The sequence below is a fragment of the Euprymna scolopes genome, chromosome 9 (assembly GCF_053919585.1).
Source record: "Euprymna scolopes isolate OS-2025 chromosome 9, ASM5391958v1, whole genome shotgun sequence".
Taxonomy (NCBI): Eukaryota; Metazoa; Mollusca; class Cephalopoda; order Sepiida; family Sepiolidae; genus Euprymna; species Euprymna scolopes.
In genome coordinates, this window is record NC_136490.1 from 32,621,527 (window position 1) to 32,643,723 (window position 22,197).

Here is a 22,197-nt window from a genome sequence, read left to right on the forward strand (position 1 = left end):
AGAGCGTGGTGTCATCAGCATATATACCCATCTCACAGACAATTTTATCAGAGAGGTCATTTATGAATATTAAGAATAATAAAGGTCCAAGGATAGACTCTTGAGGCACTCCCGCATTTATATCATATTGTTTAGATGTACGACCGTCAAGGACAACCTGAATTTTTCTCTTATCTAAGAAGGATTTAATTATGTTAAGTATTCTTCCAGTGATCTAATTTTCCTAAGAAGACCTTTATGCCATACCCTGTCAAAAGCCTTAGATATATCTAGAGTTACCACTCTACCCTCCCCTGCTTTGTCCAGTGAATGGTATATAGATTCAGAGATTACAGTTAGGATGTCTGCTGTGGAACGGGCTTGCCTAAGCACAGAAATTAGGAACCCGTGATTTCTGGAAAATCTGCAAGTGTAGTAAATAATTGGCAATCAATAATTCCCCCACTATTCAACAATCATGAGGTTGTTTGCTCAGCAACTGAGAAGGCTAACATGCTTGCCAGTCAGTTTGCCTCCAACTCCACACTGGATCCTGCTAATCACCCCTTCCCAGACTTTCCTTTGCGGACAGACACCACACTAGATGATCTGAAAATCACTCCTTCTCAGGTTCATGCTATCATAAAAAATCTTGACACTTCAAAAGCATGTGGATCTGATCTCATCCCAGCTGTGCTATTAAAAAAGTGTTCCGCTGAAGTAGCTCCAGTTCTCTCCAAACTTTACAACAAATGCCTTAATAAATCTTGCTTTCCTGCCTGCTGGAAAACTGCTTCTGTGGTACCAGTTTTCAAGAATTCTGGTGAAAGAACTAATCCAGTAAAATATCGCCCCATTAGCCTCCTCCCATTTTCAGCAAAATATTTCAGTCCATAATTAACCAAGCTCTAATCCATCACCTTACAAATGTTAAACTTCTGACCGACCAACAATACGGATTAAAGCAAGCCCGTTCCACTCAGTAATAATACATTAAGGCATTGCAACCAATATAGACTCAGTAATATCCCATTAAGACATTGCAACCAATATAGACTCAGTAATAATACATTAAGGCATAGCAATCAATATAGACTCAGTAATATCCCATTAAGGCATTGCAACCAATATAGACTCAGTAATAATATATTAAGGCATTGCAATCAATATAGACTCAGTAATAATACATTAAGGCATTGCAACCAATATAGACTCAGTAATAATACATTAAGGCATTGCAACCAATATAGACGCAGTAATAATACATTAAGGCATTGCAACCAATATAGACTCAGTAATAATACATTAAGGCATTTCAACCAATATAAACTCAGTAATAATACATTAAGGCATTGCAACCAATATAGACTCAGTAATAATACATTAAGGCATTGCAACCAATATAGACTCAGAAATATCCCATTAAGACATTTCAACCAATATAGACTCAGTAATAATAAATTAAGGCATTGCAAATAATATAGACTCAATAATAATACATTAAGACATTGCAACCAATATAGACTCAGTAATAATACATTAAGACATTTCAACTAATATAGACTCAGTAATATCCCATTAAGACATTTCAACTAATATAGACTCAGTAATATCCCATTAAGACATGTCAACTAATATAGACGCAGTAATAATACATTAAGGCATTGCAATCAATATAGACTCAGTAACAATACATTAAGGCATTTCAACCAATATAGACTCAGTAATAATGTTAAGGCATTGCAACCAATATAGACTCAGTAATAATATTTTAAGGCATTGCAATCAATATAGACTAAGTAATAATATGTTAAGGCATTGCAATCAATAATAGACTCAGTAATAATATTTTAAGGCATTGCAATCAATATAGACTCAGTAATAATATGTTAAGGCATTGCAATCAATAATAGACTCAGTAATAATATTTTAAGGCATTGCAATCAATATAGACTCAGTAATAATATTTTAAGGCATTGCAATCAATATAGACTCAGTAATAATATTTTAAGGCATTGCAATCAATATAGACTCAGTAATAATATGTTAAGGCATTGCAATCAATAATAGACTCAGTAATAATATTTTAAGGCATTGCAATCAATATAGACTCAGTAATAATATTTTAAGGCATTGCAATCAATATAGACTCAGTAATAATATTTTAAGGCATTGCAATCAATATAGACTCAGTAATAATATTTTAAGGCATTGCAATCAATATAGACTCAGTAATAATATGTTAAGGCATTGCAATCAATAATAGACTCAGTAATAATATGTTAAGGCATTGCAATCAATATAGACTCAGTAATAATATTTTAAGGCATTGCAATCAATATAGACTCAGTAATAATATTTTAAGGCATTACAATCAATATAGACTCAGTAATAATATGTTAAGGCATTGCAATCAATATAGACTCAGTGATAATATTTTAAGGCATTTCTATGTTTGTACATAAGTTATCCATTTCCTTAACTTCATTCATTGTTTCATGTCAAGTCTAGCTAAAATACACTTTCTTGGCCTACACGTTTGAATCAAAGTGGAGTATATGTTCTCTCTATAGATGGTATGATAATATTGTGAAGTTTATATTTGCGACAGGCATTCATAGAATAGAATAGAAATATATCAAAAACTTTTACAAGGTTTTTTTTTTTAATTTTTTTTTTTTAGATCTCTTCAGAGATAGACCCCCCTCAAACCAGATATATTCTGAAACTACAATAACCAAAGTATGCAGATAAGTATGTTTGAATTCGAATAAAGGTGCTACAATATAAACAATGCAATATATAGCAGAAGTATACAACAGATATAGGATACACTCGTGGATCTTCCACAGGCCTCGCTAGTGTACACTGAATAAAATGGCTATCATAACGTTGCATACAAAGGAATATTTATGTACATTTATATTTGAACTGGAGAAATCCATGATGATTGAAAACAGTGCAGGGAGAAGAAGAGAATTCTCCCAGCATCTGGTATTCCTAAATGATCAGTTGTTTTAATTAGTGTTGGGACGATTCCTAAATTTTTTGAGATTCCAGGAAAATGTTGATTAATGATTCCAATACCAAGTATGATTCCGATTCCTGTGGACTTGTTGTTTTGAAATATACCAATATACAATTGAAAGATTTTGTGTAGCGAAAAAATTTTGTACAGCAAAAAAGTGGAAATACAATTAAGGGAATTTCGAAAATGATTTGATTTTTTTCGTAAAATTTCTTTCATTGAAGATAAGTCAAAACAAATATTTTAACCATGAATTAAACATGCATCATGAAATTAATAACAATCAATTTCAGGAGTTATTTTATATATTAAAACATATAAAGAAAAAGGGCAGATGTACATGAATGCTACACCTGTAGTGAAATACGCATCGGCTCCAATGTTGTACGTTGTTCGACTGAGGGAGAAGTTATTTTTACAAGGAAAGAATGTTTGCTTGTGTGACCTATTTTTAATTATTTATTTACTAGTGAGGGGTACCCGGCGTTGCCCGGGTGTTTGGAGGTGTGTGTGGAAACTCCGGGGAAGGGGGGGGGATGTTTTGGTAGGTAAGTATGAGGATCGAACCCGAACCCGAACCCTTGAGGCAAAGTTGTAAATTAAAGTGTGAAAAAAAAAATAAAAAACGTTAACGATTGCCCCACCGCAAGATGCTAACGGAAACACGTTTGAATTTATTTAATTACTTGGATTTGGCAGGTGCCCGTTTTAATGAGTTAATGAGGTCAAGTTTGACTGCGGGATTTTTATTTTCCCAAGATGTTATAGGAAAAAGACTAACCCACATGCGGCGAGCGACAAATGTTGAATATTTATCTTCCCGAAATCGAGCAAATTAAATAGACAGGCGAGCTTCGTTGTTAACTCTGAGATATTACGATTTATATGTGATATAAAAAGTTTTAAAAAGTTGTGAACCGACCGACCACTTCTCTGAAAAAAAGCCTTTTGTAGACATACAGAAAAAGCGAACACACATACAAACATACATACATTTTCGCTTTTATATTTATAGATTTTGGCTTGCAATTTGCGCATAATTTTTGTTATTATGATGTTCTGTTTTTTTTTTTTGGAGGAGGGGGGGTCCCGGAGTTTATATAATTATTAACATGAAAATTGGTGAAAGTCAAAATGGAATCAGCACTATTTTTAAATATTATTTTCAAGTTTAATTAAAAGAAAAATTCCAAATTTAACATGCCAAAATATAGTCGATAAAATATTAGAAAAGGAGGAGATGAGAGATTACTAATATTAAGTTGCTACCTGCACATACCCAGCATTGCTGGGGATGCAACAAAGATTTTATTATTATTTATTTTTTACATTTTTGTCTGAAAATTTTTCAACCTTACACAAAAAAAATTTTATTTCTAAGGGGAGTAACTCTTTGTACTCATGAGTTAAAAATATGAATTATTCTCCTTAGTAGTTTTGATTTTTAAATCATAAGTGAAAAATGTTTCCATATTACTGGATAGGATCACATTTTTTAAAAACTAAACTATAGCTATTCTTTGCTATGTAATGTTTTCGAAGGCATTTTATTCAGTATACACTAAGGAAGTTCCACTAGTGTATCCTTCATCTCCAATATATATAGCATTACAAGCGTATGCTGTATTTTTGTGGACATCGGCAATATTACATACCTAATGTGTTTCAACAAGTCATATCTTTTTTATTTGTGGGCTAATTTTTAAGAGAGTTACATTGATGGAAAGGGAATAGAATAAGCATTTCAATGATGTTAATTTATTTTTCTTTTATGCGTTCAATCTTTTTATGCTCCAAGGTAAAAATGACAAAAAAAAAACCGGTAAAACAATGAAGACAGCAAAAAGGGAAACTGTTTTTTCAATGTTTACATCTCATATGTTACATTTGGATACACATGTGCAGGGGTCAAATTTCATTGGATATGGCTGAAATTTTACAGGTTATATAAGCATAGAAGTCCATCTCTACTGGACTTTGATTTATATTTTTACGACCACAGGAAGCAAAGTTACAAAGAATATTTACAAAGAATATTTCAAAATTGATAAGATAAATTGGCATACATCATCCCTTTTCATATAGATAATAGTTTCAGAATTATTTTCATGTATAATATGTAAATATTTGATAATTATTAATTGTGGAAATTTCTTTAAAATGTTATTTTTTATAAAAATTACAAAATATAGAATTTAACAGGAAAACGACTCACTATGCGCTAATGCACTGACCAGCACTGAGCTGCCAATAGTCAGTGTACTAACGAGTTTCATTTGTATTCTCTTAAAAATAGAAAACTGTTTTTTCTGTTTTCAAAACGAAAGCAGAAAAAAGTTTCATTTTTTATTCCATGTTTGTCATTTAAAAAATTTTTTTTAAAGTTTTTCAAATTTGATTTCCAAACAATACCGAGCCAAAATTATTGTTTTTAACGCTTTTAGAACAATAGTATTTTGTATTAATTTTTAAATTTGAACTCATTATCAAGACCATTTTTTCGAATCTGTAAAACAAAACCATTTTTTTGAACTGAGGATATCTAAACAATAATAATAATTAGGCGGTTCGATAAAAAATTTCATTGTGATGCATTTTATAAATTTTTACCTTCTTTCCACCTTAACATTTTTCTTTAAAATGACTACCTTTTAAGGTTTTTGGGTATGCTGAAAACAAATATCGCATTTAAATTTTCCTCAAATAAACAGCTTTCCGGATATTAAGCAATGTCATTTCTTATGTTATTGCTGGTGGCCATCTTGGTATGCGTGTTTGCACATAATTTCTTGAGGTTGCGTTTGCGCGCTCAAAGATGGCCACCAGTGATAACATAAGAAATGACATTGCGCAATATATGGAAAACTACTTATTTGCAGAAAATTTAAATGTGATATTCGTTTTCAGCATACCCTAAAACCTTACAAAGTAATCATTTTAAATGTTAAGGTGGAAACAAGGTAAAAAGTTATCGTTTCATTTCTTTGTTTACATAGTTGTATTTTCAGTAAAACACAGAATAGAAATGACGAAAATTACCACCAACTGGTGAATATATAGTTGTTGTTTATCAGGATTCCTGATATCCTGGTACTGTGAAAGCTACATTGAGGATTCATGTAGAGTACGATTTATGGTTGCATCTCAGAAAATAGAAGTATATTTTGGGTATATTTTTGGGGTATATTTTGGGCCAGAGAGGATTTACAAAATTGAAAATTGGACTGGTCACAAAATACATACGTTCTGATCGACACTGGGAATTTTTATCTTTTACAGAAATCCAAAACCTATGTGAAAAATTTTCTTTGATTTATTTCTGAGATTAATTCATATCTACTCATTTTTTCTTTTCTTTGAGGGGAGTAGTAAATACCGGCCATGAATGCTCTTTAGGCATTCAATGACTACACCCCAGATTAAGCTCTCTTTTTGGTGAGGAAGCAGGTAAATACCTACTCTCAATAAAGCTATATTTAAATACCACTATAATACTTGTTCATAAATAGACACCCACTGTATGATACCATGAGCCAGTTTTAAAAAAAATTGAAATTTGTACATCTTAATTTATAATTCATGGCTTATGGTAAAGAGATACATCAGATTTGACTGCATAATCAGAAAGAGCACACAATTTTACATAAGAGTACCAAGTTTCATGAGAATAGCTTGAAAAATAAATAAATTTACCGAATTTTGGGAAATATTGAGGTCCGTAATTTAGCCCACTTTTTCTAAAGAAAAGTGTCCATGGAAAATCCTACATTTTAGCACTTAAAATTCTCATAACTTTTGAACTACTGATAGTATTTGCATAATTCAAATGGTTTTAAGCATCTTTTACATAGCTCTTTCCATGAAAGTTGATAAAATAACAATCATCTGAAAAGAAAAAATCAACTTGTAATGTATTGTACTGCATATATTGTAGCACCTTTGTTCAAATCAAAACATACTTATCTAAGTACGCTGGTTAATGTAGTTACAAAATATATCTGGTTTGGCAGGGAGGGGGTTATCTTAAGAGTTTTTAACAAATTTCTATTCTATGAATGCCTTCCTCAAATGCAAACCTCATAATATTATCTGTGGACAAAACATTATTATAGCATCAATAATATGGTGCAACAATAACAAAGGAAATTTAGCAGTATCAAAGTTGTATATGTCAATTTACATGCTATTTAGGACACAGACCACTTGATCCTACACTGTCCAGTCACCTAACTGGAAGGAGGCTATGCAACAGCCTATTTACCTGAAGACAATTTTTCAAACTGGCAAAAAAAAAATAGCAGTATAAAGGTCTAACCCATACTACTACTACTAATACTATGGATTTCTTGATGAAAGTGCCCGCATAAAGGAATTAACTCCTTAATTAGAAAAATCAGACTTACTTCCATGTAGTTGGTACATAATCTGGTTGGAAAACCAACCCCACCACCGTTCAGTTTGAGTTCAAAGAATGAATATTTTTTTGTAAATTTTAGATATTATTCATCTGGGGCAACACTGATCAAGAAAATACTAACTGTTCTTTATATTATAGATACAACAAAATACATGCTAAAATATGTGTTAGTGCTGATATTGAGTTATGTTTGAAAAAAATTGTTCTAATAGCTGTAATCAGTTTTAATTTGTAATGAACTGAATTAGTGTCAGCTACCTATGTATTTCTCTCACCGCTCATTATATTGATATAACTACCCTTCTAATATTTCTTTGTTCATTATTTCTTTTTTTCTCAGTTTTGTTATCTAATTTAGATATGTGTACCTGTAGACACCACAAACATGCATGTAAATTAGATAGCAAAATAATAAGTCTATTCTCTATAATAATAATAACTAGCGAGACCTGTTGAACTTCCACAGCAGATTCTTTCACATGTAATATATTGATGTTGGCATTCTGTGGATGTTCAGCGTAAATGGAGATGCCCTGATATCATTGTAGTTCTTTTGTTAAAACTGCAAAAGTATTTATCTAAGCTAGCAGGGGTACCCAGCGTAGCCCGGTCGTAAAGTATGCTTAAATATGATATGCTAATTCTTGCAGATTTTATATATATTATTATAGAGTTAATATTCTATCGATTAAAGTTACAATTTCAAAAATAAAAAAAATATATCCATATGACTTGCGTGCATCAACTTGAATCCAAACTGAAACCAAAATTTATGATAAAATATATATATAACTTGAGTTTCTTCAGCTAAAACCAAAACTTATGAAGAATTCTTAGTAAAATTATTACAAGAAATGACGATTGCGATGCCTCTATTCAGTCTCGAAAGACAAAGGATACCGCGTGTCATTGTGAGGCAAGGGTTGCGCAATCCCAACCACACCTCTCCTGAATCGCCACTGTTTGAGTCCAGTGGCAAGGAAAAGTCCAGGACGACTGGAAACAATGCTGAGATAAGCGGAGAGCACATACAGCACCTGGAAGTCCGATTTAGTACTGACCAGGTTCAACGTTGCTTAACTTCGATGATACAGTGGGAACCGGTGTGTCAATGTGATTATGCCGTTGCTTGACTACAAGAAATGGAAGTCCATAACAATTAAATGACAGTTACTCGAATGTAAGTGTGACACACAAAATAAATAACACACACGCTATCACATTAAGATACAGATAATAATAATAATAATATAGAAGATATTTAGTTTTAGTTATGCAAAAAAGAATGTCTTATAAGATATGCTACAATTTATAAATTTCAGCATAAAAATCAAAGTAGAATAGTGGTAGTATCTGTGACTCAACAAGTTATGAATACATCTAGTATCAATAAATAAAGCGTCAAAATACTCTGCAGTCGATTTTTTAATTGATTATTTGAATATATTTGGATATTAGTTGTTTTGTTTTTGAACATATCAACCCTTATTTTTATTTATCTATATGCTTCAATCCTGCACAAGTAGGTCAGAGGATTAGTTGGTCAAAAACGTGGTGAGATAACAACTATGGAAGGCAGTAATGACTGGAGATACAGTTACAAGGCTCAGTATTCCTATCCCATTGCAGTTAATCACCTGAAGAAAATCAGAAAATCAGTTGAACGAGATGTGGTGATAGTATCTGTAACTTAACGGGTTATGGAGACCTCAAGTGTTGACTAGCAAGCAGACCTAATGTTGCTCAGGAATGAATGAGGATTAACGAATCTTTCACACTCCCATATTTTATCATCATCGAAATTAGTAAAATTGCCCATTTTTCAATGCTCACAGCAGTTACTTAGTCCACAAGACATTGTAGTCTACATTGCACTGTAGAGAATCTACTGTTGATTTTCTAAAATTATTTTTATATAACGGCTTGAATTAAAGTTTAAAATGCAAACGTCAGGTATTATGGTTCAATTGTGCTATAAATAGAAACATTTATTTCAAACGCACCTCTGTCATACCAAAGAGTCTACTGTTGATTTTATATCCTGGGTCTTTTTGCTTGTGCGGTGATAAAATTTCTCAAATGCATTTGTGATATTAGGGTATATAAGGCATTAAGTTTAGTTCAAACCGCCTATTTCTTATTTCATCGAATTTTTTTTGATTATCAGTACTTATCGAAGACATTCCAAAACAAAACCTCTCTAAAGTACATTTGTGTGAAATTTCAAACAATATCACCCAGCTGTTTAGGAGTTCATAAGGAAGGAAGTCACTCACTCACACACACGCAGACAAAGTTCTCTTTATTAATAGCATGGACATAGATGAAGTTGTTTTTTTTCCCCAAAAGAGTCACCACTTATCAAAGCCTGGAGGATAAGAATGTACAGTAATTAATAAGACAATATCATAGTAATCATCAGTAGTGGAAATTTTACTTGATTACTTGAGGGGACGGCTCAACAAAAACTTGTTTACATTGGACTTGAAGACAATCATATTGTAGTCAGCTAAGAAACAGGCAAACAGAAGAGAGTTCCACAGGCGTGCAGTTCTAAAAAAGAGCTTTGTTCATAGAATCTACATTTAGGTTTAAGTACAGATAAAGAGTGGGGGAAATTATTGATAGTGATTTCAGCTAAACGGGTGTTTTTCGTGAAAGTTTGGCAAGGGGGTACCATAGATTGGAGCTCAGACCAATACTTGCCATGAAAATAATGATAAAGCAAAGACAAGCTCACAATGTCTCTTCTGTGGGAAAGAGGTTGCAGGGAAAAAAAAGAAAAGGGTATCCCTCACTAGGCTATGAAGTCTATTTTGAACCCTGTCAAGGAAGGATAAGATCTTTCTAGCAGCTCCTGCCCAGATGTGGCAACAGTACTCCATCCTTGAACGGACTTGATTCTCATACTGGTGGAGAATTGCATCAGCAGTAAGATATCTACTAGAGGGGGAAAATGATCCCATCATTTTTCCAGTGACCCTGGCAACAGATTTGGTGTACGTGTTCCATTTCAGATTAGGAGTAAAGGTCAGACCCAAAAGCTTGTCAAAACATGCAGCCTCAATAAGACAGGAGCCATTCATTTTAATTGATGCCAGACCAGGATCAGAGCATTGATGATGTAACGATAGAAGCTTAGTTTTAGATGCATTAAAATTAACCAGCCACCTCTTTCCTCATTGTACCACATGCTCAAGATCAGAGGAGAGAGCGAATCAGAGAGAACTTGGTCATTTACAGCCTTTGAAGTGTTGCTATAGATGGTAATGTCGTCAGTATAAATGTCTACAAATGATCTTAGGATGTTATTTGGAAGATCATTGATGTAGATCAGGAAGAGAGTTGGACCCATGAGGGACTTCAGCATTAACACTGTGAGCTTCTGATTTCTGTCTCTCAATCACTACTCTTATGAACCTATCACACAGAAATGATTTAATAATTGAGAAGACATTTTCAGCTATACCATAGCTAGACATCTTGTGGAGTAGACTTTTATGTCATACCCATCAAAGGCCTTTGTTACGTTAATAGCAATTGCCCTAGAAAAGAAGCCCTGTCAAGAGATTTGCTAATCCTATGAGATATAACTGTAAAGACATCTGCTGTAGATCTAGCTGAACAGAAACCATCTGCATGTCACTACGAAAGTTATTTTTGCTGAGGTGGTTGACTACTTCTCTATTTAACACAGATTCCAGTAACTTACTCATGACGCACAGGAGACTTATTGGTTTGTCTTGAGAGGGAGATTACTGATCACCCTAATTCTTAAATATGAGGATTACTAATAAGATTTTTCAGGGTATTGGGAAGCAATTCTCCTTAAGACAATGCTCAAACAGCTTTGTAAGTATGGGAGCTAGTTCTGGTTGAAGCTTTTTCAGCACTATAATCAGAATGCCGTCAGAGCCAGTTGCTTTACTGGAATCAAGGTTTTTGATTAGCTTGGCAACATCACGTACAGACATTTGTATGTTGCATAGCATGTTTTCAGATACAGGAGGAAATACTAGCGGGAACCAAGCCGCTGCTCAGTTACTTTGGACTTAACGAACTGAGCATACAACTTTCTTGCGTTCTTTATTACTCTTTTACAGTGGTTGCTGGCATTCCTGAAAGCAGCTTTAGTCTCAGTACATCTATTATGTTGGAAGCAATGGAAAAAGTGATTTCTGCATGCAATGGTAGAAGCACATTCTGGAGAGAACCACTGCTGGCTGTAAGGGTTTTGCTAGAATTTTTTAAAGGGTATGAAGTGGTCTATACCTACAATTAACCATTCCATCAGGTCTGATACTATAGAGGACACATTTTTTTTAAACATGGAACGCAGAGGTGGATCTGATATAAATGTGCAGAAGCTATCCCAGTCAACCATAGAGTAAGTACTTTGTACTCTATTTCTTAACTGATTATAGGATGTATTCTTTGAGAAGCTTACATGAAAGGTTGATAATTTTTTTATTATGTTGTTTTACGGCATATCAACCCTTTTTAGATTACTTAATGCCGAATCCAGTAATCCTGGAAAAAGGTTTTATGCTTCAAGTTCTTTATATTTTCAAATATTTATTCATGTTGCTTGGCTTGGTTGTTTTGCTTTTTAACATGTTAACCCTATTTGGATTATTTAATACTGAATCCAGCTATTTTGGTACCTTCAATTTCTTTACATCTTCAAATATTTATTCATAGTGTTTGGTTTGGTTGTTTTGTAGAGGAAAATTGTTTTTGATTTTGCAGACTATGATTGAGTTTTGCAAAGGAAAATGAAAAAAAAAAATAAAGTGTACTTTGGGTCAGGAAACTGGTATCTTCAGACAACCTGATCTTTCAGCAACAGTGCATGAAAGAAATTTTACCAGAGTTTGTATTTAAAAATTTTATTTAATGTCTTTTTTCTATCTTTATTCCAAAACCAATTATTTCAAAAGTGTAAACAAACAAGGATGAAATACTGTTGCCGTATCTGGGCAGATGGAATACTGTTGCCATATCTGGGCAGGAGCTGCTAAAAACAGCCTATTCTGCCTTGACAGAGTACAAAATAGACTTCGTGGCTTAGTGGGGGATGCCCGTTTCTCTACCCTGCAACCTCTCTCCCACAGAAAAGACATTGCGAGCCTATCCTTGTTTTATCGTTATTTCCATGGCAGGTGCTCGTCTGAACTCCAATCTCTGGTCCCCCCTCGTCAATCTTTCACGAAAAACACCCGTCTAGCTGAATCCACTGTGAAAAATTTCCCCCACTCTTTATCTGTGCCTAAATCAAAACGTGGATTCCATGAACAAAGCTTCTTTCTTAGAACTGCACGCCTGTGGAACTCTGTTCCGTCTGCCTGCTTCCCACCGGACTACAACTTGGATGTCTTCAAGTCCAACGTTAACAAATTCCTAATGAACCGCCCCCTTAAGTAAACACTTCATCAAATCTCCATACTAACGTAATGTACTTGCAATAACCCTTATCCCTGAGTGGCTTCCGGGCCTTGAGAAGTGGTGATCACTGTGTAAAAAAAAAAAAAAAAAAACACTCTAAAGTAAAAACCAAAATATTGTAATCATGGCTTACCAGAAATGATTGAGTTCCTCGGATCCAAATTGTTATCTTTATACAAATTAATATCCATGCAGCTGTCAGCGCCATCCATCTTGGAGTTTTTCAAATTTAGTTCCAGTTTTTGTCCAAGGAATGTAGCAGAGCTCGACAGGAGTTCAGAAGAGAAATGCACAAGGCTTACATTTGTAGCGGCATCGGTCCAAATGTTATTGCGAGAATTTGGGTGTCGCAGGTTCCAATTGCCATCCATGCCTGCAGCTGCTGCGACTGCCTCAGCTGCTGCGGCCGCCGCAGCCGCAGCAACATTTGACCTTTGGTCAGCAGAACCAGGCCCATTTGTTAAGAGTTGGTTGTTCCGGCCTGTCAATGAAAAAGTGGAAGGTACATCTTGTCCATCGATGAGAGTGTCCGAAAGGTCAGAATCAGAGTCGTGTTCAAGATAACTTCCAAGGTCTTCATCGGATTCATCAGACAACAAATCAGCATCTTCGTTCACATCTTCGCCTCCTGAATTCAAATAACAAAGAAAAAAAAATAAGAAATGAATAAACATGCTAAAAGCCAATAATTATTCTTTTTGTTAGTCTGGTCTACCATAAAACAAGACATACAGAAATTGTCACAGAAAATTTGTATCTTGTCCAGAATTTATTCTTTACTAAAACAAAAAATTTTAAAAGATTATACGGTGTACATACCCATGATGAAACGAAAATATCATATCCCAAAAATCACATTAATTGATCAAGTATTTATATTTTATGAATAAAAACATTTTTAAGTGATTAAAAGGAATTTATAGGCATTACAACATAAATCAGACAAGTTTGAATTATGTTGTTGAGTTACCTCCCTTTGATTTTTTTATTTGTTTCAAATTGGCAGACAAGTCAGCTATTCTTTGGCTATTCATAAAATTTGATTCTTAAAAATAAAACTACATCATTTTACATGAGTTTTGGAATATATTTTCGTTTCCTCATGAATATGTACATCATAAAGATTTTCCTTTATTTTGTTTTTTTAATATGTAAGGAATTCTTGACAAAAACTAAAAATTCAAATTCAAGAAGAAAAACTTGAATAAAATTTTTTAAAACAGAACAGTAATATCGTAAAGAAAATTTATTCTGTTGTATTAAAATTTCCTTTAAATACTTTTTGTAAGCTCCCAACAAATGCTCAAATTAGGAACTAACATTTTATTGAACAAATTAGAAGTGTTAATTTGGCTTTACTAAATACCAGTATTACTACTATTTCTATCAAAAATGTTTGTCACTCTACTTTTCTATCTGTCCCCCTCTCTCTTTTTCACTCCCAACCCCTCTTCCTCCTCTACCTATTTCATTCCCCTCTAGCTGGACACACACACACAACTCTTTACAATAGATTTCGCAAGTAATCAGTTTACATTTTCTTTCCAAATTCATGCATAATTACACTAGAAAAACCGACTCCTGTTTATGAAACCTAACCCAGTTGATCTCCAGAAAATGAATAATTTTTTTTTCTAAATTTTAGATATTATTCGCCCAGGTTAATGCCTATTAAGAAAGTAGAAATTTTGTGGGTGTTTGTTTTGTATTTTTTGATTTCTAACTGAGCATACAAACACACATACACACAGACAATTTTTTTTATTTCAAATTTTCAAAATGAGGATCAATAATTTGGATTGTTCTGACTACAAAATTATAAATTGACAATATTGATATTAGAAAAAAAAAATCATATATATATATATATATATATATATATATATATATATATACTGTGTGTGTAATTTTGTAGCTTAATCCTTAAGTTAACCATTTTTGGCTTAAAACCTATTGGTATATGAAAATTTACTGAATTACACGAACTCAGTATATTACATATAAGTCTATATATATATAAAGTTGAGTTTTTATTTTTCTCACTGTGACATTGATATTAAAACAAACTTTAATACACCCAGTTATGGATATGCGAGCAACTTCATGAATGTTAACTAATTTGCATATTCGTTTGAAAAATGAACGTTAATTATTTAATTTTTTTTGGCTAGCCGCACTGATGAGCTGTGATACAGTGAAACAGTACTGTATGTGGATGACTATATATAAAGAAAGGAATTCATGCTGATCGTATCAAGGTTTAAAAATTTCCATGTCTCATCAGAACTTCAAATGAATCTCGCAGTCAGAAAATAATTTAGAATAAAATCTTCCTAGAATGCAGTTGAAAATATGAAGGGAAGAAGGAACAGTTGTATTATCTTTTCATTGACCTTTTTTGATAGGCTCTCTCTCTCTCTCTCTATAGGCAACATTTTTTTTCTCTTAAGCATATTTCATTGAATAAAATAGATGTTTTTTTGTCAATTATATCTGATTTTGATCCTTTCCAACTTTCAAATAACTGTTTTCACTTTTGAGAGGAACTGGCTTATGTAATTGCCATATTTGTTAGAAGTCCAAGTACTTTCCAATCCTTCTGGATTAATCTAACTGGTTTTGAACAATTTAAATCATTTTTTTATAACGTGTATATTTATTTCATTAGTTAATTATTTCAATAACTTTACAAACATTTCACGATGTTACTACTATAGGTAAAGTTCATTTCACTAATAATAGGTTCTTTAGTTTTTATTAGTAATGCTTCTAGTATTTGAAGTTTTTGTTTATTGTTGATCTGTTCAAGTATACATATGCTGTCAACTAAAATCTTCCTAAATTGAGACGAGGGACAGCAATATTGATTTGTCAGATGCTTAAATATAGCACTTTTTGGAGCAATGCATGGTTATTCTCCTTGAAAATGTTGTGGCAGTCAAACCTATGTATATGTTTTCACCTTTACTGTCGGAGACATAGTCTTCCAAAAGGTATTTGAATTATTAAACTAAGTTAGTCCTATTAAGCAAGTCAGTCAAAGGGAAGAAGTTATTATTTATAATTAGGTTAGAGATTTGAAATTTATTATAGTAAATGATTAATTTTATTTTTTTGTGAGAGTCTATGGGTTACACATTTTTATAAATATTTTTTAATACTTTTCCATCTATTCTATGATTCAGAAGCTGGAAAGGATCAAAAACAGAATAGACAAAAAACATTTTATTTAATAAAATATATATATATGTGTGTGTGTGTGTGTGTGTAAAGAGAGATAATACTTCATCTTTTTTTATTTTGTTAAAAAAAAATTCTACCCGAGTCTAATGAAGTCTTTCAATAACACATAGCTCAATAAGTCGTAAGCCTAAGATATAGATCGCACCACTAATAAAAAAAAAAAAATCCATGATTTTTATAACGTACTAACCTTCAAATGGCACTGCCTTAATTGGAGCCCAATCAGATTACTAGTCTATAAATTAGTTATTTAAATGAAACTATCATTGCACATTTTCAAAACAATGGAAAAATCCAAATTTTGTGTTAAGAAAACATTGTTTTCAGATAAGAAAAAATACTGTTCAAGCAAAGCAATGTCTTGATAAGTGTTATTTGGACTCTCTACTGTTGAAAACAATGGTTGAGATGATATGTTAATTTTCAATGTGCTCATATAAACGTGAATGATGTTGAGCACTCAGGTTGCCCAAATTCAGCAGTTGTCGCAGAAATCATAAATGCCCACAAACTGTTCATCACTGATCGTGAGAGGAGAGGATTTGAAATTATCAAAACGCAGAGTATCCACTGTCTTGCATGAACATTTGTCAAAGAGAAAAGCGTTTACAAAGTGAGTGCAACACTAATTCACAGTCAATCAAAAGACAATATCAAAGATTCAAATAAAGAAATAGATTTAGCTCCACTGAAGATGTGATATCAAAAACTGAAGAGCATTGGAAACTCAAGACAAATCTTTTTTTTAAAAAGAAGCACTGAACTGTTAAAGAAACATTTGAATCCGTGTATGATCCTAGAACACCAAGTTGAATTTTAAATTTTAATGAATAGTTCAATTTTGCTTAAATGTTATTTTATTAGTTGAGCTAAAGACTTAGTGAGTAATATATATATATATATATATATATATATATATATATATATATATATTACAATAGAAAAATGCGTGCATGAAAAGTAATATGTTTAAGCTTAAACATGGAAAAATAAAGGACTAGTTGTTAAAACCGGAAAAGAAAAGGACAAGATATTCTAGTAAAAAATATAATAAATTTGTAACTTAAAATATTGCAGCATTAATTGATTATATAATATTAAATTGAATTAAAAAAAAAAAAATCTTAATGCTGCAATATTTTAAGTTATAAATTTATATTTTTTACTAGAATATCTTGTCCTTTTTCTCTTCCAGTTTTAACAACTAATCCTTTACTTTTCCATGTTTAAGCTTAACCATATTACTTTTCATGCTCGCATTTTTCTATTGTAATCCATGATTTTTCCAGGTTTCAAGTAAATTCACTTGTTCTTTGTTTAATTTCAGTCTGATTTTTTTGCCCGCATAAACATACACATATGTAATAACAATGTACAGCACTCATCTGCTTTCAATAAAATCCCCCCCCCCCCATTATCTCCCTTTCATTCTTTCTGTTTCACTTGTTTCTTCTCTTTTCATGAGAGCGGTGAATTGGTAGCAATGGAAATCAGTCATAAAAAACGTTGCTGAAAGAGTAGACAAGTTGGAGGTTTGAAGTGAGAGAGAGCAACTCGAGTCGGATGGTGATGGTTCTCAGTAGAGGGGGATCAGAATGTGTTAGTCTAGGATCAGCAGCAAATTGGGGAACATTGGAAATAAAAGTTGCCGAAAATAAAACCCGAGATCAGACATTTCCTTGGGAAGAGTTTCCATTGCAGCTTTCCATCAAACGAGATCAAGGCGGGACCAGATGTGTTCCCGATTTGGCCCAATGTTACAACCCCAGATACATATTATTCGTTCTTTGTATTGTAAAACGTATTTGTGTATATTCTTGTCCCGTAATTAACTGTACATACACACACAACAAACTTTAAATTAGATGATGACAACGGTAGACAGTCATAGATGAACACATATATACACACACGTCATATAGATGACTGTAACACGTATATACAAACGTGTATACACTCACTACATCTATATGGACCCTCACAATGCAACAAGGGGTCAAAATTGGAAAAGAAAAAAGAAATGGAACTTGGCAGGCATAAGTCAACTACACATGTTACTTCTATGCATGCGCAACTATACATTTAAAGCTTTAATGTTATTTTTTTAGTTTTTATTTGCGTAAGATGATGATGAATAATGCTGCAGAGTGATATGTCTTGGTTTTGATTCTAGCTGATGGCATGCAAGTCATATTGTTATTTTTTTATCTTTCAACTTTTGAAATTACTACTATAAATTGGGTATAATATAATAAATACTGAATCTGCATGAATTAAAATCATATTCAAGCATATTTTAAAACCAGGCAATGTTGAGCGGCCTTCAATAAAAACAAAGACAAAAATTTTTTTTAAATAAATAAATAAAAAAAAGATAATGAAAAAAAAAGAAAATAATGAAAAAAAATTTTTAAAAATGAAAAGAATAGAACAAAAAAAATGATAATTCTTGAACTTACCTTCACTAAGATCGGAATCATCATCAGACACAGCAGAAGCGTTACTGCTACTGCTGTGATGGCGACGTCGACGTCTTTTCAGATTCCTTAAACATAGCTTTTTCTGTTAAAGACAAAAAATATTATTTAAGCAAGCTTCATTAATTTGGTCCTTCCATTCACCTTACTCAATTTTAAATAATCCACAAAATGATAAAACATTCAAATACAGCAACAGATGCTATTGCACAATATTTCTAAGACATTAAAATTTACTTCCAGTAAATTAAATGGAAGGTTCAATTCGTAATTTACAAATGATTAGCTCTGAAAGGAAGGGAGAAAAAATGACGACAACAGTTTGAAACATGTGAATCAAAAATGAGGCAATCAGTTTTGTGTTAGTGAATTAGAAAATTTATAATTTTAAAGTTTTACCAAAAACCAAAATCTTAGAAATGTAATATGAAGATACTTGAAGTTCTGCCAAGTCATCTTTCTCAAAATAATAAGGTGCATTATTGACCTAATGGATACGATAAGCAACCTACAGGATTGATAGGCAAGCTTAATATTCTATTGGGACAATTTTGTTTTTATATACTGATACTGTTCAGAAAGACGTGGACCATTGCTAGCCTTGGAATTTTTTATAATGATACAACACACTTTAATTTATAATTAATCATGATGCTTTTGCTTTGTTTTATGTATTTTTTTAAACCAAAATCGTTTTTTTTTTTTTTTAATTGAATATCACTCTAGACAAGGTGTGAACCGATTTAATTCAAGAAATTAACGACAAAATATGATTACTGGAAAGACAGGAGATGCCTATTGGCCTTGGTCTTAAAAAAACAACACTATAGGTAGGAGGAAAATAACCAGCAGCAAGAAAGTTCAACAAGCCTGCAGTTTTTGGAAAAAACTACTGGAATAGGAAACTGTATTACAATGAGGTATCAAAACAGCCAATTGCTAGAGATCACTAAACTAATGAGTTTAACGGGCTGAAAAAAAAAAAAAAGGAAGAAATCAAGGAACAGATCAGATAATTCTGAAGAACATATGCCATAATTGTGTTTATAGAAAAGACTGACACTAACAACATCATGTCCAAGACAAAGAAGTTGCAAAAAAGAAAAGGAAAGGACCAATCAAATTACAGATTTATTTCTGCACCTTAACAAGAACCCTCTAATATGACAGCAGTACTCCATACATAGTCTGGAATGTAAGCTAGTACTCTTTACTCTCTATGTCTGATTCATTTTTGTCATTTTATTTTTACTTTTTTTTTTAATCATTGCATTGGAACTTTTTTCTCTTGATTAGTTTTTCTTTCATCTTATTAGAGGACAGTAGTATAATTCAGCTTTTAATTAAATGGTATTCATTCCAATATCAACTAGTAAAGTTAGAGTCATTAATATCATCTCATAAAGTTCTTTAAGTGTTTCATAAATAAGGATTTTAAAATCTGTTGACTGTCTCTCTGAGGATATAATGATTAAGTCAAAGCCAAATCCTAAAACCAAACAAATTCTATGTAAAATATTATAAGCAATCTAATGGAGATACTCAGTTTGTATTAGAATGTGACGTTTCTGCAGAATAGCATGATTTGAAACAAATGCATTCCATATAAAAACTATTAGGTACTTACATGTCATGCCGAAATTAGCATCAATTCAAAAAAATTACAAAAAATGATCAAGTAGAAAAATAATTACAAGTAAAAATAAAAGTTTATTGAATTATCGAGATTTATGTTTTAATGTGGAGCAGTGCTTTCTGACAAATTCTTTTAGACCAACTAACTTATCTCCCTTGCTTTCAATTAAAATTTGCCATTTCAAAATACTAGGTAACCAAAAAAGCTCTATTCATTTTTTGATTAGTCACCGGATGAAGTTGAAATATATACAAAATCCATGTAACAATTGTTTTCAAATTCAGACAGTTGGAAACAGAAACATCATATGTGATAAGAAATATGCACACTGTGCCCGGACATCAGTTATAAGCTGGACAGCTGTGATAAGGATGGAAGTGCTTAAAGATCTTGCCACCATACCGCATCCTTATTCAATCGAGTGCTTACCAATGATGAAAAGCGAGTTTTGTATGAAACTCCTGGACATTGGTTATTTCCTCAGGATGCTGTCCCTCACACCATAAGATCACCTATGCACCTACGCAAGATTAGGCTTTGTATTTGGTGGACAAGTTGTCAAGTGGTTTATTATGAACTGCTACTAATGAACTAAATGGCCACTGAAGATCTATACTTGCAGCAATTGAAATGCATGCAACAGACATTGTGCAAGGAGTCAGTACTGACGAGTTGCAAAGGTGTGCTTTTCCTTCATGACAACGTCAGGCTGCATGTCACATGAGTAGTAAGGAATATCATACAGCAAGTTAGGTGGGAGACTTTATTCCATCCACTTTATTCAGTTGACCTTGCACTGCCCAATTACCACTTTTAGATAACCATTTTCATGGGAAATCCTTCACCAATAAAGCAGACTTGCACCAACCCCCCATGGATTTCCTTGTTTCCAAAACAATCATGTTCTACAAGGGGATTGGAACAGCTGGAGATATGTTGACAGAAGGTGGTGGATGGCTAATTTAAAGTGGATTTCTAAAAGAAAAATTTTTCAATAATGATCTAATTTAGCTAATGCACTAACTTCATTTTTTTCTGCAAACCCAGTCTCTGGTCACAGCCTGTTCCAAAAATCCACACACAAAACAAGTGCTTTTAAAATTCTATTGTTTAGAAAGTATTTATTATTATTATTATTATTATTATTATTGTTATTATTAAATCAATAAACTAAAATTGAATAAAATTAAACAGCTGCTTTTTCACTCACCAGGTAAAATAGCTCATTTGAGAGGACTTCTATATAGTTGGAAATAGGGTGTAAGAATAATGAAGGAAAGGACAATTCCATTTTGTAACATGATTAAGTAAATAGTAAATTTCCATTAGAAGTTAGAAAATTAAGCTGACATGTACAGGAAATACGTTCATGTACAGAAAGTCCCGAGTGACACATAACAGATAAGCTGGTAAAATCTAAGCAGTTATATAATTTATCTCCTCTCCAGGTCAGACACAAGGTCAAGTTTTGATATGGGTTTGATATAAGCCGTTCTGTGGAATAAACTAGACTCGAAACTGAAACACTCAGGTTTTCAATCTCCCCTAAATATTTATTGTATACTAAATTGTAAAACTTATTTAAATATAGCAATATTTGGATGTGGGTGTGTTAGAATGACTTAGGAATATTTCTATTTTGTAGGTAGATTAAGTAAAATGAAATTGTCTATTAGAAATTAAAATCAGAATTCAAGCAAATGTGTCAGGAAATGATGTTATGGGCAGGAAGGCCAGAGACGAATATAACGAATAAGAGATTAAGATGATTCTTATTAGCTTTGAGTCTGCGATATGAGCAAACATATTTTTGGAACATTTCTTCCCCTCCTTCCTTTCCTCTGCTCTTCATAGGACCGGTTATTAATGTGTAATCCTCTGCAGAGGAAATGAAAAAAAGCAAATAAAATGAAGAACATAAAAACTTCAATAGAATTTCTTATTTCACAACTTTAACTATGAACAAGAAAGC

General features: G+C 32.5%; 1 protein-coding gene across 4 annotated transcripts in view; it reads right to left on the reverse strand.

Annotated features, from left to right (window-relative positions):
• The window catches only part of LOC145284483 (nonsense-mediated mRNA decay factor SMG5-like), a 1,021,751-nt gene that overhangs the window by 858,660 nt on the left and 140,894 nt on the right, over nt 1–22,197 (reverse strand). For all 4 annotated transcript variants that reach the window (XM_080133345.1, XM_080133343.1, XM_080133346.1 and 1 more), the window contains exons 13-14: nt 18,572–18,674; nt 13,003–13,497 (exon numbers count right to left, since the gene is read on the reverse strand). In XM_080133345.1, the coding sequence (XP_079989471.1) occupies nt 13,003–13,497; nt 18,572–18,674 (598 nt within the window). The remainder of the gene's footprint in view (nt 1–13,002; nt 13,498–18,571; nt 18,675–22,197) is intronic.